The sequence below is a fragment of the Mustela putorius genome, unplaced genomic scaffold (genome assembly GCF_011764305.1).
Source record: "Mustela putorius furo isolate JIRA1106 unplaced genomic scaffold, ASM1176430v1.1 tig00000450_pilon_pilon_pilon, whole genome shotgun sequence".
Lineage (NCBI taxonomy): Eukaryota > Metazoa > Chordata > Mammalia > Carnivora > Mustelidae > Mustela > Mustela putorius.
In genome coordinates this window covers 20,622,856-20,649,755 of record NW_025421385.1, presented here as the reverse complement: position 1 = coordinate 20,649,755, position 26,900 = coordinate 20,622,856, and the positions used below count along the sequence as shown (strand labels likewise).

Below are 26,900 nucleotides of genomic sequence, written 5' to 3'. Positions count from 1 at the left end.
ATTGAGGTGGTTTGGGTTGGAACTTGCAACTATCTCTGAGGTATGTCCGTGTTTTTCTTTCTTAGCCAGACATCTTTCTAGTCAGTGAATTCAGTTTCCTCACTCCACACTTCTACAGCCTGGGGGGCGGGGGGGGGGGGTGAGGGAAGGGAGGCTTCTTGGAGGTGTTGGGAACCCCCGCAGACAGTTTTATTTGCCTCCACTGGTCTACCTCAGGAATATCTCTGGGCAGCACAGTAGCTTCTGGAAGAAAAACCCTGAAAACGCCTCTGATGTCTCTGTATCTGTAGCTACTCTCTCATCCGACAGCCCCACCGTGTTTAAGAGCATTTTGTCAGATTGCTCTCGTGTTAACCCAAGTCCTTGGTTCTGCTTCATAGGGAGAGAATCCACAACAAATTCAACTGATGTGTTAAAGGCTACACTTTGGTTTGAAGAAACCAAATTTTGTCTTAAAGAATCTCTATTTAAAGCAGGTTGTAACTTTTTTTTTTTTTTTGGAATGACCCAGTCAGAAACATAAATAACAATCCTCTGGAGAATATTTGCAAATTATCCAACCTAGTGAAATGTGAAGATGAAAAACAAAGTTATCTTTAAAAATATCTAGAACATGTTAGTAAATTGCCCGCTAATGTGATAGTAATTGTTGAAGATGTTTGATTTTTTTAAAAATCAATTTAGCAATTGCATTAATACCAAAAACAATACCAGAAAGACTTGGTTAACCAGAAAATCCCTTTGTTTCAACCATTTTTAAAAAATGTTGGAAACCCTTTCTAAATATAAAGGTTATTTGGCAATGAAACTCTCCTGCTTATATAACTCCACATGACAGCAATGATCTCCAAATTACAGGATCTTAGATCTGTAGGAACCTATGGCAAATCTTATCCAACCCCCTCATCTCTACAGACGGGACCCAAAACAGAGGTGCCAGATGGCTGCTGAGGGTCCCACAGCTGAATGAGTACACAGCCAGACACCTGGACAGATAGTGCAGTCTACCCACTGCCCCTCCTACCACACGTGGTTGTTTCCCTGCCTAGTGACACCCTGACTGAGGTAGAGGACCACGGGAAATACATACACTGGCTCTAGGGCAATAAAGATTCTTCTTGTAATTGTCTTTCTCCTACAGGTGGAATACAGAACATACCAGTTAGAGATGATGTCTGATAGATTGAAATGTGAAAGTATGCTTAAGCTTGCTTTAATAATCTTCTGAAATAGCTCAACAATGGCCCAGCCTTTCTAGGGGGAAGAACCCACTCCCAGTGTTCTGAATGTTTCTGTCACTTGCAAGTCACTGTACAATGGTTAAATGGACCAGAGAACTCCTTATCACCTGGTGTGGAACAGATATGTCATTACTAGAGTACCTTCCATGTTTTAAACAAATGAGCAAAAAAAAATTCAAATGTAAAATGCTCTCTTTTTAATTACTAAATTAAGAAAGTTAAACAATTTAAAAATGTAAACTCACAAATAAATCATAACAAAAAAGGAATTAAGATTTCAGAGTTGCTACCCAGTATTAAAAACTTAATAGAAATAGGCTTTTTGTTTTGTTGTTGTTAAACATGTAATTCAAGGTTGGTACAAACAGCAACTAAAAATGTAATTTTTTTTTCTTTTTTTCTTTTTTTGGTGCATCCCCATGAAATGTAAAGTAGTGCATAGTTATTCCACTGGAGACTTCTTGGACATAGAGAAAGTCATTTCATTAGCAGTACAGAACGTTTAAAACACTTATTTTACAATGGGAAATGTCCAACCCCCACCCTCAGAAATTTTAGTTGCATGAGAAAGTTTAGCAGGTCGCCATGATTCTAATGCTATGGGTTTTAGACCATTTAAATGTGGTTACAAGGTTTATTAAATAAAAAAAGTTTGAAACATTTCAGCATTCATATTTTTATACAAGAAGTATGTGTGGTATCCATCTTCCAGTTCCCCTGGTAGTTATTGGCCATTTGCTTGCTTCAATATGCTTTTAGGCTTCGAGAACAGATCGCAGTTAAGACAAAGCAAATACTGGAAACAGAACTTGTGAATTCAGCTCTGGGGCTGCTTGGAAAGAGTCAAAGGAACAGCCATCTACAGGTATAATCATGAACCAAAAAAGTGCAATCCAAATTAAGAAAAAAAAAAGAAAGAAAGAAAAAAGAAAAAGGATCATGCTTTGCAAAAGCCAAAAAGGAGGCCACTGGTTTGCAGAATGATACCAGTGCTTTTATGCTGATTTGGCAGTAAAATCCTCACTCTGGGTCCCGAGGCTTTATGGCCTAGGTGGGCCATGGTCTCCACGTTAGCACCCACATGGTGTATGTACAGGGACATATATATGATATATATTTATATTATAAAAAAGAAAAAAAAAAAACCAAACACCTGTCCTGATTGGTTTTTGTTAAAACATGAAAAAAAATTTTATTGTTTTAGACAAAGAGGCCACTTTTGGAAAATAATACTTTTTTTTTTTTTAGTTGAATCAGGTGAAGACAGTTAAAATCACATAGGATTTGCATTTTAAAAAAAGGAAAGCACTAGGGTCGTTGGCACTGGAGTAACTATTTACATTGAACAGAGGTTTGGCCTTTTACATCACATCGATACAATGCATTTTCCAAAAGTCTGAGAAATAACAAGGTTCTGTCTCGTATGCTTCACAGAGGAGGTTCGGATTTGGGGACAAGTGTCATTAATGAGGGCCATGGAAGTTCGTCAGCTTCAGAGTCACATGCAATCTGATCCGGGACGGCTCGCACTGCTCGCGCAGCTGGCTACGGAACTGAAAGCTAATGGGGAGGGGGCGGGGAAGCCTCGCCGAGAAGGCCTCTCTCTGCGGACCCCGGCCTCACAGGTTTTCACCAGGCTGGTACTGGGGCTCTGTGGCGGTGAAGTAGTCTTCCAGGAAGCCCTGCAAGTACTCGAAGGTGGGCCGCTCTTCTGGGTCCTTTTTCCAGCAGTGGATCATGAGCTCGTGGAGAGAGATGGGGCAGTCCTGCGGGCAGGGCATCCGGTAGCCGCGCTCCACCTGCTCCAGCACCTCCCGGTTGTTCATGCCTGCAAGACAAGGCCGTGAGTGCGCCGCCCCGCCGCGCCCCTCTCCTCCGCTCCGAGCCTGCGCGCCGCGAGGGGGTGGGGAGGGTTGCGGGGGGGTGGGGGGCGTGGGGGGGGGACGCCGCCCCCCAGTCCCGGCTCAGAAAGGAGCAGGGACTGCATGCGGAAAAGCTGGGTGATGAATCTCGAAAGCGTCGTCCCCGAAAGGAACCAGACACAAAAGGCAACGGACTGTATGATTTCATTTATGTGAAGTTCTAGAAAAAGCAAAGCTACAGTGACAGAAAGCAGATGAGTCGCTGCCAAGGGCGAGGGGACGGGAGTGGCTGCTAAGGGTCAGGGGTCAGCAGTCTCTGCTGTAAAAGGTCAGATAGCAAATACTGGAGGCTTTGTGGGCTGCCTCTGATCTCTGTCGCAGAGTATTATTTTGAATAGCCCTTAAAAAATATACAAAACAAAAACAGGCGGGAGCTGGATTTGGCCCACACAAGGTAATCTGCCAGCTCCTGTTCTGTATCCTGCCTGTGGTGGTGGGCCTTTCTGCTTGTCAAAACGCAGTGTTCTTAAAATGGTTGAATTCTGTTGCATGTAAATTACAATTCAATTAAACCAATCAGAAACTATGAATGAGTCAGACCAAAAGTAAGTAAATAAATAAAAAGAAAAGAAATCCGTGGAATGAAAAATACACTATCCCGTGTTTATAGCATCTATGAACTTCATCTTTGAACTTCATAAATTTGTTTGGCTTCTACCGGGGCCAGCTTCTACCCCACCAGCTGAGAGCTGCTATTGTGTCCCCATGGCTGGGCACCGTCTGGCCCAGTGACCCCGAGGTGCCCTGGGATTTGGTGACTTTGATGGGGAGACAGGGCGCCTCCAGGGCCCATGTTTACTGATGACCCTGGACAGGCCATTTATCATTTGAGACCTCTGTGACCCTCCGGGGGAGCTGCCTCATGATGAAACCTCAGGCTGCCCCACACAAACCGGAGACCTCTGGGGGAGAAGGCGGCCTCCCTGCGTGCTGGCCTTCCTGACAGGGCAGGAAATACCATAGGTGGGGTGAGGTGAATGTCCCGACCCCTCTCCCAATCACTGCCAGACACTCTTCTCTACTTCTCCTTCCTTTTCCTGCCCTGTTGCCTTCTGCCACTGCCCGCCAAGCACTTGTATGTTTTGGCTGTTCCTTAGCCCCAAGCTTGTAATCCAGAATCCTCCCCAACTTCTGGCCTGGCTTGTTAACAAAATCAAGAACCTGGATTCAAGCCATACAGAAACCTAGATAGATGTCTTCCCCTAGGTCTCAGGGATATCAGCAGAAGACCACAGTGTCTGCACGTAGCAGCTCCCTTCAACTCTGGAGGAGCTGGGCCCAGAGCACAACCCCGTCCTGACTTTTGGGGTCTGTTGCGATTCTCTTTGTTTTCTTACTTTTGGAACTGGGTTTATCCTGGCTCCCAGGCTGTCAGTCACATGTGTATATGAGCCTTTTTGGGATGCTTTTTTATTCTACGCTACTGTAACTTCTTGTGATAAAATCCATGTATCATTATTCCTGCTGTGTTGAAGTTGGCCTTCGATGTGATTATTCCAACAGAAACTTGCTCACGTTTTGGGAGTGACCCTTAGTTTAGCGAGAGGGCTTTAGGGAACCGGCATGGCCCCCCTGCCTCCACGCTTTGCCCGACTTCACATGTGCCCTCTGCAGTTGGGTGTCGGGTCAGCTCTGAGGCTAATTAGCTGAAATCCTCCTCCAGCTGCTGAAGACTCATTTTGAAAACTCGGAGGGGGCGGGGGGCTGGGAACAAGAGGAAGAACACGCTGCTGCTAGCAGAATGTCCTGTGCTGCTCTGGACAAACTGGGTGAGGGACAGGGACCAGCGTTTCCTTATCCACCATCCCGAAACCCAACAGGCTCTGGAAACGCGAAGTTCTGGTAACTCACCTGGCAGCAGTACAGGTCTGAACTGACCTCATTTGGTCATATAACCCAAGGCTGTTTACTGTTTTTATGTATTCATACATACTGCTATAGAAGTGATAATGTCTTATTTGAATATGGAGTGTGGTCTCAGACTCGAGGATGTTACCTGGTCTATGCACAGTATGGATGTTCTTTTTTTTTTTTAAAAAGATTTTATTTATTTATTTAACAGAGAGAGAGAGAGATCACAAGTAGGCGGGGGGTGGGGGGGAAGCAGGCTCCCCGCTGAGCAGAGAGCCCGACACGGGGCTCAATCCCAGGACCCCGAGACCATGACCTGAGCCGAAGGCAGAGGACCAACCCGCTGAGAAACCCAGGCACCCCAGTATGGATGTTCTTTTAAAAAAGTCTGATTCTCGGGACGCCTGGGTGGCTCAGTTGGTTAAGTGGCTGCCTTGGGCTCAGGTCATGATCCCAGTGTCCTCGGATAGAGTCCCACATCGGACTCCTTGCTCGGCAGAGAGCCTGCTTCTCTCTCTGTCTCTGCCTGCCTCTCTGTCTGCCTGTGCTCGCTCTCGCACGTGCTCTCTCTCTCTGACAAATAAAAAAAATCTTTAAAAAATAAAAATTAAAAAAAAAAAAGAAAAAGAAAAAGAAAAAAGTCTGATACTCAGGTACATCCGGGCCCAAGAGTTTTGGCTGGGAGGCTCTGGCCTGAGTGATGGCAGCGACCACATTCCAGCTCGCCCAGAAAGTTTAGGCAGCCAGTGTCCTCACGTATGAGGAATGGCACTCTCTAAAGCCTTCGCTTTGTGTTTGACTACAGGCCTTGGTTTCGTATCTCGGAAGCCATGCTACCCGAACCTGCAGAAATGCCACTTGTCCTGCCCCTGCCAGGAGCCTGTAGGAACTGGGAGGAAAGTAGGGCAGAAGGTCTGAATCTTGGAAGGCTCTTCTGGAAGGGGTTTCACCTCCCCTCCACTCTACCCCTCTGGGCCCCAAACGCCTTCTAATGCTTTATTCTGGCATTGAGACTATCCAAAATGGCACCATGGAGTTTAATTAAGCGTTCTCCTATTGCTCTGTGGAGCTTATGTCAGTAAATGTTTCATTTCATTAAAAAACAAACTACTCAAATGGAAAGATTTCATGTATTTTTTTTCAACTCTTAGTTCAATCTCTGCCAATGGAAAGTTTAATTGGCCACTTGGGTCAGGCCTGTTTTTCCAGCGCCCTGCCCAAGTCCCAGACCCAGCAGATAGAGCAACTTGACCCTATCGTGTAGCATCCCCCGAGACAGCATGCTTCCTGGGCGGAGGTAGCCAGGGGACCCACGCAGGCCCCAGCAGGCCCACTCCATCAGCACAGGCCCACTACTGTCTCCCTCCGCCTCCTTTCCTGCCTGACTTTCTGCCTGCTTCTCCTCTGCCTTCTCGTCTCATGCCTTCTCTCTCCAGACTTCCTCAAGGCATGGGGACCATATGTAACCAGTTCCCCACCCTGGGCCAAACCGAAACATACCAATGACAGCTTGGCCAGAAAAGTGGGAAAAGAGACAATGCACGTTCGGCTGACATTGACGGTGTGAATGGGGTCAGCTGTCTCCCTGCCGTCCTAAGCCAGAGCCCGCACGGCCAAGCCTGGACGGCACCTTCCCCACGCTGTGTGGTCAGGAGATGCCCTCTGAGCGAGGCTCACTTAGGTTGGTTTTAACTCTATAAACAACAGCCAGATTAAGTGGATTGTGTTCTTATTTAAAGAAATAGTATTCTCAACTATAAGAATTTTGATAAATCCAAATTTGAGAAATTCCAAGATTTTTTTTTTTTTTTTAGCAAAAACGGGCTTTACTCTATACATTTCCATAAAGATGAGCTTATTTCATTTTTCTTTTTAGATGGGTTCATATTTTTGTTACCAAAATAACTTGTTCCCCTCTTTTAGCCACTCTCCCCGAGACGCTGGCTTTAGCTAGTACGTGGGAGGTGAAGGCCGGGGACCAAGGAGGCGCTACACGTGAGCCTGAGTGCGGGGTGCTCAGAGGAGAGTCTGGAGGGACACGGGGCTGCCAGACAGGAATCTCGTTACCACACTTCCTATCAAGGAAGCAGACAGGGAGGGAGGAGAGGGCACTTGGGAACGTTTTTCCTTTTTTCTCTTTTCATAGGGGGTAATGCTGGCAGAGAAACAGAAAAGGCAGAAGCTTGAAAACATGGCCTATGGGCACGTTTTAGGGAAACACTGTCATCAACAGTTCGGGCCTCCAGGTTTCCTAGCAGGAGCTGCACTAGAGACCATTTGTCAGCAGGAGGGGGTCTCTCTGCCACCAGGAGTGCCACCAGGAATGTCAGAGTCACAAAGCACAGTTGGGTGTATGCCATGGTTCCCAACCTCCATGTTGGAGGAGGACTGGGTTTGGTGGCTGCCCCAACCCTGTCCTTTTCTGTCCCCACCATGCAGCCCCTGGGTCTCTGCCCTCTCACTAGATCTGGAAAATGGGCCATTTCCATAGGTCACTCCCACAGGGCGCAACTCACTGGTCCTCAGTCCACAGAAAACCTGTGGGGCCTGCTGTGCTGGGCTTTGCTTTCCAATTCCTCTTCCCTACATCCTCCATGGGACCTCCTGTTGCCATGGATTTTTGAACACGATCGCGGAGAGAGCATCACTGCCATTCGGTCTGCCCAAGACCCTGCAGCCGAGACTCTCCAGCCAAGGGACTGCCCTCCCTTCCTGTCATTAGGGCCACACTATCCTTTCTAAATCATTTTGCTAGTTTCCTCATGGTTTCTGAATTAGGGTCAAGCGTCCGACACTCACCACACGTGGCTGCCCACAATGTCGGTTTTCACGTGTGTCTGTTTTCTCCCCACCCCCTTCTTTTAGATTGTCCCATTCCTGTCCTTCTAGCCACCTACGAAGTCCACAGAGCCTCCCTTCCTCTCGTCTGTCAGATTCTTTGCAGAAGGAAAGAAAGTCATTTCCCCTGGCAGAGCCATTCTGCACTTCTCACTGATGACTCAACCTCCCTGGCCTCAGTTTCTTCATTTGTCGACAAAATGCCTCCATGGTCACTGTGTTTCAGCTGTTTAAAAAACAAAACAAACAAAACCAGTTTTCTGTGAAAGAGGCGGGTTTGGCCTTAAGGCTTCCCATGTGTGCCACTTCCTAATAGGGATCCCGGCGGGGCCAGCTCTATGCCATCAGGCATTTTCACTGGTAGCGGATCAAGTCTGCATCTGGATGTGACCACGGGTTGCAAGAACGTGGATTTCTGCGCCATGGGAAAACTGAGCACTTTCACAATGGGAATGATGGGAGGTTATCAGACACTGAGATTACTTTTGCAAACGGAGCTTTCCGTTCAAAGGAAATTAAGCTCTATTGTGCATCAGGCTTTCGTCAGGGGCTCCCCCTTCTTCTCTGCATAAACCCTGTGAAAAGCTCCGTCTGTGTCTGTCTGTTGTGCAGCGCCGGGCTAACACCCGGGGAAGGAGGGCTGGGCTGACGGCACTTGCTCAGTGCGACCCTGTGCTGCAGACTATCACGTGCTCTAGTGGGCTTACAAGGCGACAATCAGGAGGTGGCACATTAGGTCTGATCAAGGATCAAAGTACAAATTTAGGGCGGACAGATACTGATCAAAGAGTGCAGGTGAAAATAAAGGAGTGACTCTGAGAAGACCCACTAATGTCCAGTTCTCTTTCTCTGGCCTTCTTTGACCAGCTAACCTCGGGGCAGCTGTTTTTATTATGCCCACCGTATGAATAAGTACAGAAATGACTGCGACTCAGGGGCCATCATACAGAAAGATCATTTGAAGCTGGTCATGCAGTATTATGAAGAACTCCTTTGTCTCAGAAAAAGAGAAGCGAGGAAGAGCATGCGGGTGTCCACCGGGAAGGCCGTGGAAACACTGAGCTGAGAACGAATGGCAGCAGAACGCGGGACTCAGTATGGTGAAAAGTTCCTCTCTGGCTGCCCTCTCCACGGGTCTTCTCCTCCCCTGCTTCCCCCTCTCACCAGCCACACTGGCCAAGAGAAACCTTGTAGGGAAAGGTGGCAGCGTGACCCCTGGGTACTCCAGGCAGGCTTCCTGCTCTGGGGGAACTCAGGAGCGGAAAGGAGAAGCCCTGGGGGCTAGGGACAGGGGCAGAGAGGGCAGGGGACAAAGCACCCTTGGCTGAGGGTGGAGGTTCCATTCTGCTTCCCATTTTCCTGGCCGGAGAGTCTAATCTTTCCCTACCCCCGGAAAAATCTGATCTGTCGGCACACTGAGCAGAGCAGGAGGACTGAGTGCAGGTGATGGAAATGGGCTGCTGAACACGGAGGAATCTATGTCTGCGATTCAGGGCTGTAGGGCGTCTGAGAGGGGCGGAGGGAGGAGAAGGGTGGGACTTCTAATTTCCTAAGGAAGGGGGCTTCTAGCTTCACTAATTTCCCTTGTCTCTTCCAGTCACTGGCAGGTGATGGGATATAGTCCCGAAAGCCAGGCAGCTGTCACTTACTAAAAGATTTGAAAGTGCTTCAAATGCATGGATAAATGTGATGTGCTTAAGAGAAGGCTCCTGCTCGCTAGATCCTGCCACATTCACAAAGCAGGTTTTCAGCTGCAAGCCAAGGCACGGAATGGTCAGGACAGTCTGCCTAGAAACGTACTGGAACGCGGTGTTTCAACCAACCACAGTGTCAATTTCCCAGAACAACTCTGAGGACAGAGGCTCTCTCGTGGCTGGGACGATCCGTGCTATATTTATGTGTGGAGATGATGGAATAGAGTTAAAAGGCTTTGCGGGTTATCGGTCAAACTAAAAAAATCTTGTTTTAAAACCTCATAGGCATCATCTCTCTCTCTCTTTTTTTTTTTTTTTTCCCTATCCTGAGCTTCCACTTCTTGAAAGTCTACTATGGGGCAGATAGTGCTGGGCACTGGGAATATCGAAAGGAGCTCCTGTGCCCTCAGAGCTGCTGCGAATTCCAGACACAGGGACGGGGGCTTTAATAGCGATGCACCGTTGTGTCGTGGGAGCAGGCAGACAGGGCAAGTCGTTTGGTATGGACATGAAGCAAGCTACACTGAGGAGGTGATGTGTGGGTTGGGCTTTGCAGGATTCTGAGGCGGACGGTGAAGCCGAGAAGAGCAACTCACACCAGAGGGACAGCTCAGTGTGAGGTCTGGGGGTGACAAGAGAGAAACCATGTCAGGTCATGTCGCTCTCCCACTCAAGCCCCTCAGTGATTCTCTCATTAACAACGAAAACTAAAGTCCTCACAATGCCCTAGGAAGGCCCTCGCTGATCTCCCCAGGGCCTCGCAGACCTCCTGTTCCCTCTGCTCCACCCACACTGGCCTCCCTGCTGTTTTCAGGGCCCGCCTTCCTCGAGGTCACCCTCCCAGTGAGGTCCTCCCTTGCCACTTTCCGTCCCCTTCCCAGTATTACTCTTCTCCCTGCCGGTTACCACCAGCCAATACAGAATAGAGTTTGCTTATTATCTTTGTTTATTGTCTGTCTTTTACAAGAAGAGTAAACGCTTATGAGGGCGCAAGTTTTTGTCTGCTGGTTCAGCGCACACGGCAGGTGCTCAATAAATATTTGTGGAATGACTCACAGCGTCCCGCCCCCCACCCCCCCAGGGAAAAAGTTATTAAGGGCCATGCAAACTTAAGGCTTCTGGAGTTTATCTGGAAGGAGAAGGGAAGCCACAGACGTTTTTAACCAGGAGAGCAAGATAGCTGGGTCTCTGTTTTCTGGGATAACATCCCTGGTGGTGACAGGGAAAGAATGGGTAAGGGGGCAGGAGAAACCGAGGCAGGAAGTCCCTAGAAGAGGTCACTGCAGAGCGGATGGCCTGACACAGGGCAGTGGAGGTAAAGAGGAAAAGAGGGAGGGTTTGAAAGTGCCTAACTCTGAGTGCACGCCTGAATCCCGGAAAACTCCTTTCATGGAAGTGTTGTCCTCTCTCACCTTCGGCAGTCCCTCAGTACAAAATCCAGTCTCATCTCGACACAGAGGATGGATCTGCACCTCAGCTCACGGGAAAACAAGGCCTAGAATGTGTTCGAGTGCGGCTGCTCCTGGGGAATCCGTAGAGCAGAGCTGTCCTCTGGAACTGTGTGCATCTCTGTGACACGTCTTGGAAGCAACCTTTGTCTGGGCGGGTGGAGTGCGTGCAACTCCTTTCTGCCACCTCTGTTAATCTCAGTGTCACATTTCAGTACTGTTTTCTTTGGCTCTAGGGCTGTCATTCCATTTGAGATTGTCCTTCTTCCCTTCCTTTTAGTCCATTCCTTTTACAGAACTCGCTAACTAACCAGCCGGCCCATGTGCCATTGTCTCCTCTCATGTGGTCACACATCACATGCTCCACTCTAGGCTCCTTCTCTGATTCTTACTTCTAGAACTGCTGTCATGCTGGGCAGAAATGCCGGGAAAGCTTTACGAATCCGTGGGTAAGTCACTCCCTTCCCTTGACCTCCAACCTCATCTACCAGCCAAAGGCCCTTTCCTCTGTGTGAAGGTAACGGAAGGTCATGCACGGAAGGTCATGCTCAGGTATGAAAGAATTCAGAAAAATACCGCCACCTACTGTTCTTGAAGAACGAATTACTTAAAAATAGACTAGCCCACGGAGAAATTTTTGCATGGAGATGTCAGGATGGAAGGCATGATGGGCAGGGACTGAGAGTCCGTCCCAGGGTACCCCCAACAGGCACAGGGATTTGGCATGGCAGAGAAGCAATCCCTGGGCACACACTGACTGGGCCACACCAGCAGTGAGAATGCGGAGGGGAAGGTCCTTCCTTTCACAGTGACGTCTGGTTGAAGCTTAATGACACTGTGCCTTAGGAATAGTTATCCTTCATTAAGGTAATAGTCCTGTAATTGGAATTCTTCTGTAAAAGCCTCTCCCTCAAGAAGAGTTTGCTCTAAGATCCAGAAGTCCAATTAAATAGGATTATAACTATGTTAAAAAACAAAAACAAGAAGCCCCCATGGCTAGGAACAGGCCTGGGAACAATTTTCTGTGGCTGCTGGCTGTTTGGGGCTAAGACACAGCTCATGTCTCCTGCCCACTGACACAGCCCACCTCCCAACCCCTGCCCTCTACTGCGGACCCTCCTGGCCCCAGAGCCTCCCTGTGGCAGCGTATGAGGCCCCCATGATGATGATGATGGGCTCTGGCCAGCCTTTCCTGCTGCACATCCAGGCTTCACACCCCCGCCCTCAAATTCCTTCTCCTGCAGCTCCTTGAATGAGCTCTGCCCTCCTAGGCCTTGGCACCTTCCTATACGCCAATCTGTATCCAGGACCTTCTTCCCTCTTCCTTGACTTGCGGAAGAAACTCTGCTTGCCCTTTCCATGAAGCCTCCCAGACACAACCGGCCCTGCTACCTCACAGAAGCAGGGCGGCTCTCCCAGCCCCCCAGCACGTCAGCAGCAGCTCTGAGTATGTAACTCTGCGCAATCCAGTGGACTCAGTTCTCACCGCAGACTCCTTTGCCCCTCACAGGACTCTTGAGGGAAAGGCCCCTCTGCAGACACCCAAATCACGTGTCCCTGACCCCATTATCAGAATGAAGATTTGAGGTCCACAGGGGGTAAATTCAAGTAATTCATCCCATGAGGATGATTCCCTCTGATAATAAGTATCAGAAAACAGTGATTTCTTCCTGGACATGGTACATATTTTATCTATGTGAATGTAAATCCCACGAGTGCAGGAACTAAATTTATTTGCTCATTGTTCTATATCCCCAGCAACCAAAACAGTGCCTCGCTCCAGGGCTCCAGGAAGCTTTTAATCTGTTTCCTCAGAGTGCGAATGTCTTATTTGTACTTACTTTCCAGGTAGAACAAAATGCCCGGCACAGTTCACACTCACAGACACTGAGCTAAGTGAATCTTAGTTTGAGTCACAAAACAAGGCCATTTTCCTTATGCTAAATCCAAACTTGGGCAAAGCCTCTCCTTCAGAAGCACACACCTGCCTGCCTTCTCTAGGGTCCCGGTCCCTGCCCCTTTGTCTTGGTTTCTGTATGCAACCCTGATGAACAAAAAGTGGCTTTGTGTCACTGAAAGGAAAGCCTTTGCAGAAACGCAAAACAACATTAACCTTTTCCCCTCCGTGGCATTCCACACAACGGCTGACTGTAAACCTGGAGGATCCAGGGAGAAATTTATTCAAAATTCAGGCCCCCCCCCAAAAAAAAGTGCCTTCATGTCTTCAAAACCCCCAGACCTGCATTTATTTCTCCCCCGCCAAGAAGCCACCCAAAAATGCCCACGTTGCTCTCCAGGCCCCTCAGGGGCAGCCCTTCCTGCCCTGCTGGCTGGCTGCCTCCCGCGCGTCTACCCACCCGTGCATGTGGGGACCAGCCGCCGCCAGCCCATCAATAAAACTGGCTTCCACCCACATCGCCAAGCGCCCCGTGCTGGCGCTTCAGGGACAGGGAATTTTGTTCATTTTGTCTCGGTGCCAAGCTGGCTTTCCTAGGAGTCTCAAGGCCACGCCAACCTGAAAAAAGATCCTTTCTCCCTCTCTGCATTCTCCAAAGATGACCAGAAATAATCATAAAAAACGAACAAAGGGATTACACATTAATCTGCCCTCCCAGTCTCCTCTGACTGCAAAGATAGAATTACAAACCCAGGATTTGCAAGAGACATCAGTTCCTCATTAATCTCCACTATCTTTTTTTTTTTTTTCTAAGCTCCTTTCTTAGGCAGGGAATGAGGAGGAGCTACGTTCTTTCTTCACTCAACAGTAACTGAAAAATATGTCCTTAACATTTCAGAAAGCAGATCGCCCATGTGCTATAATATAACCACTAAAGCGTGGAGGTGAAATGGCACGAGTGTCCTTTGCATCAGCATCTGTTGAAATTAATGAATTTAAGGGGGATCATCTAAATCTGTGGCTTCTTTGAGAAGCATGAATCTGACAGTCCAGAAAATTTCCAGAGCCTAAGCCTCTCCGATTTCTTTACTTTACACTTGCTTTCGTAGGGCATATTTCGACTGCTCAGATGGGCAGTGCGTGGCCCTGAAACCGCGTTTTGCAAGTGCCTCTGCTCTGTCTGGCCATCTGCGGCTGGGGCCTGCAGGGCGGGCAGGTCCTGGCATTTTCCTGCCAGGTTCACTCCATGGGTCAGTGCTACAGTGTAATCAAAAAGCAGTGGGGGCTCTTCTCCTTCTCTTCCCTGCAAAGGTCTGCAAATTCTCTTTGGGTAAAGCCGTGCCAGAACCCCTGTTCCTCCTGGAGCCACAGCTGCGCGCCCCTACCCAGAGAGCACAGGCTCCACGAACTGGGGTGGGCTGCAGCGCTCGTGCTAGCTGCTGTTTGCACGATTCCCGGCACGCCACGCCACACGCAGCAGCTGCTTGTCTCCGTGATGCCCAAGGGGCTCCCGGTTCTGCTTTTCCCTGGCTAAATCCCTGTCCAAGTTCCTCAAGCTCACGTTGGGCAGAAAGTTGAGGGTGGGGCTTGGAAGGCAAAGTGGGAAGAGAGCCTCCAGTCCGAGGCCCGCCTCGGCTAGGTCCCGCTCTTACCTGGGTATGGCACTCTTCCTTTGGTGACCAGCTCTGTGAGTAAGATTCCAAAAGACCACACGTCAGACTTGATTGTGAACCTCCCATACAGGGCTGCTTCGGGGGCTGTCCACTTAATGGGGAACTTTGCACCTGCAGAAAGAACACGCGGTGACTCGGCAGGCAGAGAACATGGTCCGGGGTATGGGGCCGGGGGAGGAGTGCTAGGAAGTTCGCAAAGGAGGTGGGGAAGGCGGCAAACAAGAATGGACTTCAGTCGAGCCGCTGTGGGGTCTAGTCTTGGCTCTGGTGCCTTAAGCGAGCTCGTCTGATTTTATTTTTCCAATCAAAAGGCTGATGTTCAAAGCCCCTTAAAGTTCTGGCTTCTAGAACTTGAATCTAGGACCACACTGAATGTCACAGGACTGGTCTGATTGTGGGGCTGGCTTGTGATTTAGGAAACTACTACTACATGGTTTTTCTTTTGCTTTGAAATGATGTCATATTCTAAGTAATACATAGAGTATTATATCACAATGCTACGCTCACGAATTCTTTGGTAGAGAAGACCACAGTGTGCTTTTATGAGGTACACAGAAACCATATCCAACTACTACCATGCTTCTCCCAAAGTGAAGACAATTTGCTGTAGCCCATGTATTTGTAGAAATGAGCTCTATTTCCCAAGGCCTTCAAAACCCATGGCAGAGAAATGATTTCGCCTCTGGCTACTTCCCTCTACCTTTTCCCTCATCACTGATAGTGGGCCATCTTTACTCCTGGGACAGCTTTTTCTTCTGTATTCTATGATCCCTTGCTTATCTGCCTACCTTTCTGCTACCGGTCAGAGAGCGTATTGTTTTAAAGAACAGTCTTGCTTCAGTGACTATCTTATGAGTCTGATCTCTCAAGACCAAGCAACGAATTCGTGGCCAAGTCAGTAGAATCTTTTCTTTGAAACTTCTCAGATCATTAAGAGAATCCTCTCTCTAATTCAAAAGGGAGGGTGGCGTCCACCCTGCTCTTTATAAGGCTAGATGGGTGTACAGGGAATTAAAATTGATTTCAGCAGCCTGTGTGCTCACATATGAAGCTCAGTGATTATAAAGCAGTTCCAGAAATTTCACTGAACTAAAAGAAAAACAAGGAATTTTTATTACTGATGTAAACACAATTATATATTTAAAGCATGTTAATTTTCTTAGGACCTCCTTAAAAAAAAATCATACAAAGGATGATAGAATCAGAAATTTTTGTAGTATCTTCTATGAAAAGTCATAATATGCAAAAGTGGCAAATAATTAAAATCTTTAAATTAGCATGGTTTTAATAACGAGAGGTATGATAAATTATAGCAATTAGATTTTTGTTTTAAACACAGTACATGATAATGTCTTTAGCAAATCTACCCTGGCATTTTCTGGCAATATAATTTTCCTCTCCATCTCTTTTATGCCAGTGTGAAATGAAATTTAAAAAATCCTACTATTTCATTATGTGGCATCTCACATTTACACTGGAGCAGAGAAGTTATTCTACAGTTTTCTTTTCCTTGTATGCACAGAGTTATTTTTAATTAGCTGTGTTTCTCAAGCATAATTATTTCTATCTTTTCTTAAGTGCTGCATGATTCTACACAAGGCCTGGTATTCTCTGAACAGTCGTTTTGTTTTTAAAGTTTCTTTCAAAGCGTTCTGCTGTGTGAGAACCTACCCTCGAGCATTCTGTTCACGCAGCTTTGGACTCTGAGCCGCTGGGATTAATGTGATAGATTTTCTTCAGTGTCGAGAACAGACTTTGCCCTGGACCAGACCTCAGCTGGAGTTCTCTTATTTCGGAGAATTAAAGGTATATTAAATTCATTCCTATTTAAACTATCTCTTGAGCCAAATGGCTTGGAAATCGATGTCCATCTCGAAAGCAAAAAGAACTTTCTTTTCTCCCCTATGCAGACACAAATCCTGTAAATAAAATGATGAGCAAAAGGAGCCTTTCTTCCCACTTTGGAATCATTCAACGTTCATGCAGGGTTGTGTGTGTGTGTGTGTGTGTGTGTGTGCGTTTCTGAAAAGAAACTGTTCAAAATTTGGATAAAGTCATTTTGGATTTTCTGAGAGAAGACTTCGTAATCTGAGGTTAACAAAATCCCAAACAAATGTCAATATCTCGGCCCGTTGTGCTAGTCAGCTTTATCGTTTTCTCATGACATCATCTGCAACAAGAATTCTAATATGTAAACCTTGAACAAATACATTCAAATGAAGGCTGTAAAAGATCTATGATAGGAAACCATTTGCGGATATGTGCTTTGAGACTTATTAGCAGGAGCTTTCCTAAATAAATTTATTTTGCGTTAGTTTTCTTTCTAAAATAAGCAATATATTGCTTTTCGGTAGAAAAAGAAAGAATGCCTTTGTCCAATTTCTCCTACTTCTTTTCAGCCTTGAAACAGCAGCCACTGTTGACAAAAGAAGCTTCTGTAAAGATAACTCATATTTTCCTTCTCACGGCAGAAAAAAGGTTAATAAATTAAAGCAGCGATAATCTGTTAATCATTAACTACATTTCAACAAAAGAACTGATGGATGTCCTCTCACTCATCTCATTACCTCTACTTCCCCTTGCCTTGGTTTCCTGCCTCCTGGGGGTACAGATGCAGCTTCAAATGGTTTGTGGCGGGGGTAGAGGGTGGGGGGGGGCAGTGGGGTCTCTGTCCAGGGCCGGGCAGGTTGCACGCTGCAAACCCCCATCTATGAGAACAGCATCCCTGGGGCTGTCCGGAATACCACCTACACATCCGCACAGGCGCCCCCGCGGGGGGACTGTGCGGGTTCTTGCCTCCAGTGAAGTCAAGACAGCTCAGAAACCTGGAAGGAAGGATCTCCTGGGTGTAAACACTGCCTTTCCTTTGAAAATAAAGTTCTGCCTCCTCATGTTTTTTTGAAGTTATCATGACAGGCAGTGAAAGTCAGGATCAAAGTTGTCTCCTAGGCAGTATGGATTTGTAGAGAAAAGGAGACAGGGTCCAGAGGCCTCTACTACAATGAACTTGGCCCTACTGTGTAACCAGCCGATTTGCAATTCTTGAAATTCTCTGGTTTGGGAGCAGGATTCCGAGGCCAACACAATTTCCCCTCCTTTGAATCTTATCAGGGGAAACGTAGCCAAACACAGATTATCTGTAGGTAGGATAATCTATGTCACTGGTGCCATGGGCTTTGGAGGACACAGGAGCTCAGTGAACTTCTTCAATGTTTGGATGACCCCCCAAATAAAGGGATTTTCATCACTCTAGCATTGATTTCTGACTAAGTTACTTTGATAGTTCAGGGTTCTTTGAGGCCAACAGACAGAGGCCGTACGTGATACATATGCATTTAATGCACAGACTTGAAAGCTCTTTCCACTGTTTTCCAGGCAGCGTCTGTAGATTTTGGACTTGCCAGGGGAAAGGCCTTGCAGAAAGCCTGACTCGGTGCTGTCACGAGACCCAGTCCCTTCATCGCCGTCTGGACTTGCATCATTTACCTTCCTGTAATCCTAGTGAGAGCCAGCGAGACCAAGGCTGAGCCATTTTCTGTAGAGTAAACATGCTGGTCCCCGACATCTCCATCGTGTTTCTCCAGGTTCCACTGAGAAGTGAACTCAGCTGTCATGAGCTCTGTGTGACATGGGGGAGGGTACTCCCTCTCTTGGCTCCAACCGCTCTCCTGACTCCCGTGTCACCTGCGTTTGGTCACCCGATGGGCCCTCCCTCCTGAATTCCTGACCTGTATAATCGAGTCTCTGCTGGGAGGCCTCAAAGGGCCTCAGAGATACAACATCCGAAATTTATCTTCCTCAGAATTCTGCTTCTTTCTCACCGTTTGTTGCCTTGTAAACTGCCCAGCTGACGGGACCAGAATGCGGAGAATCCTTATCTGGGTGCTGGGTCCAACGGCCCATCCCCATCCCTCACGAGGCAGTGCACGGCCTGCCCAGGGAAGGAGCTCAGTCCACCTTCCCCATGTCGTCTTTGGCCCCCGCTGCTTTATCCCCTCCAGGCTGAGTCCACTTCACCGTGAACGTGTCTGGGCACTACCCTCACTCCAGTCCTTCCTCGCCTGTCCCCCGCCTGCACTCCTGCAAGGGCCTTCCGGCTGGGCCCACGTGCACAGTCTGGTCCCTCCTCCCTACTTCCTGTTTCTCCCCCCCCACCCCCATCCCATTGCCCTTCTGGATTGTTCCCACCTGCTGCAGGGTCATAGGGCAGGCTGTTCCCTTTGCTGAAGTCCCTACCCCACAGCTAACTCCTGCTCCTTTGCTCTTAGCCTAAATGTTATATGCATGGGCAGCCTTCACTTGATCACTAGGACCGGGGCTCGTCCCTAGCGCTGTGCCCCAGAGCCTCTGGTTCTTTGGGGCCACTACTATTCAAGGGCAGATGAATACATCAGTCGTTTGAAGCATGCCTCTCTCAAGAGACAGAGACTGTCCTCGAGGGGCAGGAGCATGTCTTTCTGGACGGCCACCTTATCTCCAGTTCCGAGACCAGTGCCCGGTGCACAGAAGAAACCAGAGAAAGCTGTGTTGAATGACAGAGGAACTGGACAGCTGCTTCGCCCTTCCAGGCAGAACCACCACAGCCCCTCAGGAGGCTTGTTATTAGTTCCCTGCTCTCCAGCGGGTCCTCTCCTTGTCCTCAATGACCAGTGTCACCGTCTGCCACCATCTGGATGCCCTCATAAGGCTCAGCAGTGCCGACTGCAGTAGAAGAACATCTGTCACACATGCTACTTAGAAACACCGGGAAAACCTTGTGTTTTTCCTGTCAAATGAAGTGTGGAGTGAATCCGAGGTGGAAGGAGCCCCAGACTTTGCTAGGTGAGGAGTGGGGGGCCTAGAGCCTAGAGCAGTAGCTGGGCGGGGGGCTTATCTCAGCAGAAAACCTAAGTAGTCAGAGGCCTGGGGAGTGTTCACAGCAAAACAAAGTGGAAAATCCTTTTCTGAATAGAACGAGATGAAATAGGTAACTGGACGCCAAGCACTCACGCCTCCCCCCACCCCACCCCCAGACCCCATCTTTCTCCGGTACAATAAAGTTAACAGTCATCCAGGCTATAGGGAGGGAAAAGAGAGGGCTGTGACTATATCCAGTTGTCAACATTTGCCCCCACAGCAGCATCAAGCCCCCACTACCCTGGCTGGTTTTGTTCTCTGTCGTTTCCTACCGTCAGTTTTTCTGGGTTTTCCCCTCGTGCCTGGCCCCATACCTGGTGCTAGGCACGCAGCAGTGAGCGCAACCCCTGGCTCTCATGGAGCTCGCAGCTCAGACTGGGATGGAGAGAAAGCAGATGAGGGGCCGTTATACATGCCAGGCAGTGACAGATGCTATAAAGAAGAACGAAATGGGCTACAAGGACAGATTTTTATGGGGCTTTGCAAGCCCCACTAGAGTCTTTGGATCGTATCCTATGTGTGATGGGAAGCCACTGGGGCTTGTGAGCAGAACAGGATGACATCCCACCTCATTCTTTCTCCTTGTCTTTCAAGTGTGGAAGATGACATATCGTTACCTTGAGAACGATTTATGATGAGAAAGAACGTGTAAAGCATTTTGACTTTTCAACACTCTTGAGAAGCATCATGACATTTCAAGACCCACGGGTGACTCTTAGCAACGAGCATTGGGTAGATTATGCTTCTGTTGTCACTCCTGACGTCATGTTTGTTTAACTCGTGGACCTAGTCACATTTGTGCTATTTTAGCACACTGTTCAGTATGAATAATACTAATAATCTCAGTAACAAAGGAGTAAAACTTAGCATACTCTAACACTTTGCAAAGCTCAAGCATTTCTATTGGAAATGAATTAATTATCTTCGCTGAGTTTATTCTTTCCTGACGTCCTTCCTTCCTTTCCAGACTTTCTTGTGTCTCTGCTTTAGCCTCTTCTCCATCCTTCACTTGATAATTGCGAGCGTCTGAGAGGCTCCAGTGCTGGGACACTCTCCTCTCTACTTACTCCCCTGGGAGATACACCCTCTCTCAGGACTACCCCTGCCTACCATCTCCCTGTGAATAGGCCTGGAAACACAGCACAGACTCTGTTTCTCCTCCGGAAGTCCCAGTTCTTGATTTGCCTCTAGGGTGTCCCACCCTTTTCTCAAATGTGGCAACTATGAATCTAAATTCATTATTTTACTAAGTCATCTTACTATGAATAAGACATTATGAAGGAGATTCTTGTACTAGGTGGAAAATGTTACAAAACGACAGATGACTTAAATGACTAAATGACTTGAATATTTTAGGATGCAAATGGAGTACTTTTTTAAAAAATATCCCTTTTCTGGGGGTCAGATCATCATTCTACCAGGTTTCAAAGTGGGGAAATCTGGCTGGAACTTCTCCCTCTCCTCAAACCTCCAAGCTCCAAGCTAACCCACCATCAAGGTTTCTTTTCTCCCTCTCTCTCTCTTTTTTTAAGTAATCTCTGTGCCCAAAGTGGGGCTCAAGTTCATGACCCTGAGATCAAGAGTCATATGCTCTACTGACTGAGCAGGCCAGGTGCCCCATATCACCAAGGCTTCCTGTTTCTCTCTTTGACATGTCTCTCCCATTTGCCCTTTCTTGTTTAAGCTCTTTGCTGAAACTTGGCTTGGGTCCTTGTCCCCCTGATCAGTCCTCCTGTCTCGGTTCCTGGATTGTGCCCTGCCTTTGGCTCACTGTCCTTCCAACAGGTCACTTAAGCCTCAGTTCCCCAATGCTCCCCTCACCAACCGCACAGTGGGCCCCCCCACTGCCTCAAGGCAAAATCCCCGGCCTGGTTTTCACATCTACGTATCTAATCAGTTCAGCTCTTGCAACCCCAAACACATCTTCTCCTCTGCTTTGCTTTTCCAGAACCTGTATCCTGCCCTTGGTGTAGCCAGACCTGCTTCTTCTTAGCTTGTTCTAAACATCTTCTTTCCTCACCTGCTCAGCGGAAGCCTACTCATCTCAAGTCCACCTTCCTCACAAAGTCATCTGTGATTACCTCATCCTTCATTAATCCCTCCAATGCACTCGGAGCCAATCTTACAAACCATAGTTTAACGCTTGACAGTAGTAGCCATAACAATAGCTACATACAGACTGAGCGCTTGCTCAGTGTCAGGCATTATGCTAAGTACTTTCCACGCAGGAGGCAGATGTCATTAATAGTCCTGTCCTCCACATGAGAACAGTGAACACAGAGAGGGAAAATGATAGGCCAAAGAACAAGTGGCAATGGTGGAACTGGGATTTGAACCAAGAGCTTCAACGCCATATCCCTTGCTGCTGTGCCCAGTCCCCGACATGTCTTTCTGCTAGTTCTGCTGGCATTATTTTTTATCTTCTTAAGTAGAATGTACATCCTTCGAGGTTGGAGACCATGTTCTGTACTTCTCTTCCTTGACAGTACCTCGCCTAAGGCTACTTAAAGGGCAGCTGTTCACCAAATCTTTAACTGGCTAATGGCAATTTGTCCTAGCCATTTGTCCAACGCTGCGATGGCCAAACTCTCTTCCTTTACACAGATTTAATCAAACCAGAAGAAGGAAAGAGTGAACACATAGCAGTGTAATGAACTAATAATTGTTTTCACTGTTAGTGTAATAGGAATAAAATCATCGCTACCATACTCTGGGGTGGTCTGACAGAATGCTCTTGGTTTTTAAGTGAAAACAGGAAGACCAGTTAAATTCATTAAGTCAGGACGGTTCATCCCAACCCCCAGGATCCATTCCAGTTAATGGAGGTCCTCTATCCCTAATGGCCAGGCAAGCTGTTTTCTTTGCTTCGAGTGGAAACAGTTCTCATCTGATTTGGTTACTCACCACACTTTATGCATCTTCATGCATTAAGATGATGGCAGTGGCGTGGGAGATAGTCAAATGAAAATGGCTGAGACTTGCACTCCCACATCTACCTCCTGCACTGTGCATGTGAGGTGGCCAGGAATCAAAGAGAAAATGCTCTTAAGTGACAGTGCAAAGGGGCCCACCCCCGGGCTGTGCTGCTGAGGGCTCATTTGTGATGGCCGTTGACGAAAGGAGCTCTCCGAGCCAGCGGATCTGGGCTTGCACGTTCGATTTGCTGGATGGCCACTTAAAGCCTCCCCCAGCCTCAGTCTCCGTGTCTGTAAACTGAGATGATGATACCCTCATGAGCTTGTGTTGAGAATTATAAATAATGTAAGGGGTTCAGCACAGCCTCTGGCACCTTGTGACAGCTGCTTAAATGCCAAGCATTATTCTATTTGGACAGTAACACAAAGGCACTGAGTTGAGTCAGGTTAGCCAAGGCTCTCCAAACTTTGAGAGCGGGAAAGAGCATGAAGAAAACCCAGGGAGCTCATCCCTCAATTACTGACAGCTTACCGAGCATCCTGTTAGCCCCAGGCACAGGGGGAGGGCCTCCTGAGAAAACCAAGCGTGGGTGCACTTCCTGCCATAAGCCTTTCCAGGCAGCTGGAGAGACAGAGCTCACAGGCAAACCCAACAGACAGCTAAATAGATGGCGGCATTGATTTTAGGAAAAAAGGGGCTCAGGAGAGAGGAAAAGAGAACATGCACAGGGAGTAAGGGCTCTGGATAGAGGTGGCCAAACTGAAATGCTGCAGTGTGACCCTGTAGTTCTCCTGGGAGGGGCTTGGCTGGAGGCCAGGACAGGCCTGGGAGGTGCGGGGTAGGGAGGGAAGGGGGGGTGGGTAGCCAGTTCACATCATTGGGGGTGGGGCCAGCTCACGTTATTGGCTCTTGGAGAGCTGGGCTGTCAAACCTTTTTTTCCTCCCCTGTGACCAGGCCAATTCCATAGTCCTGTCTCAGAAACCATTCCCTCTGGCTAAAAAACTGGGCCAAGGTGGAGGAGGCAAAGCCAGCGTGGAATAAAAGCAGCCAAATCCTTCCTACAGAGACTACAGTGGTGCCCTGATAGCATTTTCAAGGTGGGTGGGGGGGAGGCATTCGCCTCAATAAAAGACGCTGTTTTTCTGAATTAAAGATCCATCCAGGGTCCCCTTTAATTAGAAAGCCACAAACGCTGCAAATTATTACATCCAAAATTAAATAATGTGCAGTGCTTTGACTTTCAAGTTACCCTGTGGAATAAAGGGAAAGAAATTGCACGCCAGGCCAACAACAGGAAGCTGACTGCGTTGGCTGGGAGGGGTGACAAGGCAGGACCGGGAAGGGATATCCTGGAGAAGCGGCAAAATCAAAGCTGACCTGCCCTGGAACTCTGTGGTGATTCAAACAAAACAATGATTTCAAACCCAATAAAACCACGCAAAGCAAAAACCCAGATTTTTCACACTAGGCCAAAGGAATGACTTTCGTATTTCCCAAACATGTCTGGAGTAAGACAACTGTGTGTTTTCCAGTTGTTCCTGGTGACGCATTCTGTTGAAATTTCTACTTTTAAGTTCGTAAGATTTTAGCACCATGTTTTAAGAGTAAAAGTAAAGGGGAGGTACAGGGCACAATGAAGTCAGGGGATGTTTCATCTGAAATGTATCATGGAGAGCTGGGATCTGAGGAGGAGGGGGAGTGCTGTCCCATCGGGGAAGTGGGTGGAGGAAGAACAAATTCGGCCAAGGAAGAGAAGAACCAAGGGCCAGAGGCAGGGCCTGGACACACTACACAGGCAAGAACCGATGAGCGGGATGCAGATCCAAAGTCTGGCATGGCCGACTCCCTGGCAGGGATGCTCAGGCTGAGAGCGGTGAGGAAAGTCACAAGGGAGGCCCAGAATGGAGGACCAGGTGGAGAAGGGGGCAAGGTCCACCGGTGGGTATTGAACACCGAATCAGAACACCCAGCCGCCAGGGAGAACAGGGGATGAGACTGCAGCCAGGGCACTAGGCCCGACATCCTGGAGCTGAGGAAGGGCAGGCAGGAGGTGAACAGGGAGGGGCAGCGCAGTCTCATGGGGGAAAAGAACAGAAAGCCAGCTGGGACACTTCTGCGATCCGTGGGGGAGCCAGCAGGTGAGGGGAGGCTGCTCTGGCAGCTTGTCTCTCCACCACCCTTCCCCATGGTGACCACTGGCAACCCAAGAGAACTCTCCCCGGCAGCATTAAGGACCAGAATGCACTAGCATCTCCTGAAATCACGGGTATCGGTCCCTTTCCTTTCAGGAAGGAAATGGAAGAACCACCCAGACGACTTTGCTTGTAGACTGCACTGTGGGAGGTTTAAGTGGTTCTCTTGGGTAGAAGTGGGTAAAGGAGAAATCTTGCTAGCTGTTCTGGAACTATTCCAGAACCAAGGGCCCTTTCAGCTTTCCAAGAGCCAAAAGAGAAGCAAAATCAGAGTAAAGAATCTGATTCACAGTCCCAGTCGGATGGACACTACCTTTGCGGACATTCATCCAGAATAACAGACAAGAAAGCGGTGTGTCGGGCTTTCTAGCCGTGTGGATACTGCTGTTAAGGGTGGTGGGAACTCAGACCTAAATAGTAAATGGGTGTCTGGGGATGCAGATTAACACAAATTATTCCAGGAATCCAGCTGCCCTCAGAAGGAGCAGCAGGCCTGGTTCAGTCTGACATCATGCCGCAAAGCATGCTGGGCGGAAAGGACAAGCACTGGGGTTGGGGAACTGCGAGGGAACAGCTGGTGGTCATATTGAGGCTTTGGTGGGAGTCAGCAAGAAATCAAAGGAAGAGAGGATATGCAGAAGACAATAACCACGTTGGGGCTGCTTTTTCCAACTGCCCCCACACACTGCCTGTGCCACGGGGGAGACCGGCCTGATGTTGCTGTGTGCCTGCCTTCAGCTGCAAGAAATGGAAGCTTCCAAATGTGGGGCAGTTTTCATCAGCACTGCCTGCCCCTGATTATCCAGCTGATGCAAATGAAGGAGTTCCTCCTGCCAGCAGAGCAAGATGAGGAAGCCAAGTGACAGTTTTGATGTTTGATGGCAGTCTGCAGTTCCTATTTACACACTTTAAAATCACAGAGGGTGACCATCTGCTTCCTTCTTGCTGATTACTAAGAAACATGGGAGGCACAGACCAAGGACATGCTCTTGACCATTCAGAAACAACCGCCAAATTGCTCTGCCCAAGACAGCACAAAGGAGAAAGACACCCACGCAGAGCGGAGCACGTGACTGCCCAGTGCAGATAAAGAGGAAAGCTATTCAGAGGAGCAGGCTGTCAGGGATCAGGGCTTACAGCGGTCCCATCTGTTTCCCCCGGGCTGTCAGGGTGTGGAAGGAGTGAGTCCACCTCCTTCCTGTAGTTCTAATCTTAAAAGGGAGTCTGGGGTAGGCAGGGGTGAGGTAGTCTCTTTCTTTTCACTGTGATCTCTGGCTTTCCGCATGTTCTTTCTGTGCGGAAAATGGATGGTGTGCACAATTCATTTCGCTTTCCCGGGCAGAATGACCCACCCTCCCTGGCGGTCAACGGGGCCCCGCAGCTCCAGGGTGGCTCGGCAGATAAACAAAGCATCCCTTTGGAAAGGCCACGGAAGCCCAGCCCAGGGCGGGAAGCCGCAGAATATCAATGAAAGTGCTTTTCTGCCTAGTGATGGAAGCGTACCAAACTGGGGACCGGGGAGGCCGGATCAGAACCAGGCTCGGTTCTGGCATACACCCCACGAGCTCAGCGGGAGGGCTGGCTTCCACCAGGCTGAGGGCAGGACATTCTGCCCCCACCACGGAGGTTCCCCAGGCTCTCCCACCAGACAGTCCCTCGGGGCAGACTGTAAACTCTGGGGGCCGGAGGGTCAGTCCAAACAAACGAGTTTCCTGCTCTGTACTTAAAACAATGGCTGCTTTGGAAAGGGTTTGCTTTTCGTCAAAGGATGGTTTGCTTCTTTAGTATGGGAAGAATTAGATGAAGTCCAATGATGAAAAGGGTTTCCCTCCTACCTCCCCTTCCCTGACATTTGCTGTTCAGGTCACAGAACACTGTGTGGGAATTGCAATGCTGTTGTTGACAGAGAACAAGAAACGCATGTGCCGACAGGGGCAGAGGGAGGGCATCTCAGGGCGAGATCAGCCTTGATGTGCCACCGGATTAGAGGCCTTGGATGAGGCTGATTAATAATTCTGCAGAAGCCCTTGAGCTGGAAAGCTGGCGTTCTGAGTCTGATAATCCCCAGTCATTGTAATACAAAGGAAGGACAGAAATTGAATTCACAGTTCTGAATTGCTGAAATTCAGAATTTGAAAGAAACAGGGATAGCTTCTTCCTGACTGTGTTTGTCAACCTAGCTGCCTCCTTGTTTGTGTTAAATGGCTACTGTGCTTTTTGAATCCAAAATCTGATTATATTTAATTAGTACAGGCATCTGGGATTTCTAATACACAAAGAGTTATTAAAGTAACAAATCTTTCTAAAATATGTTCACCATGAAAGAATGTG

General features: G+C 48.3%; 1 protein-coding gene across 8 annotated transcripts in view; it reads right to left on the bottom strand.

The window, feature by feature from the left end:
• Positions 1-1,415: 1,415 nt before the first annotated feature.
• The window catches only part of FYN (FYN proto-oncogene, Src family tyrosine kinase), a 210,291-nt gene continuing 184,806 nt past the window's right edge, over positions 1,416-26,900 (bottom strand). For all 8 annotated transcript variants that reach the window (XM_004753526.3, XM_004753523.3, XM_004753532.3 and 5 more), the window contains 2 exons: positions 14,544-14,675; positions 1,416-3,069 (listed from right to left, as the gene is read on the bottom strand). In XM_004753526.3, the coding sequence (XP_004753583.1) occupies positions 2,861-3,069; positions 14,544-14,675 (341 nt within the window). In that variant the 3' untranslated portion in view covers positions 1,416-2,860. The remainder of the gene's footprint in view (positions 3,070-14,543; positions 14,676-26,900) is intronic.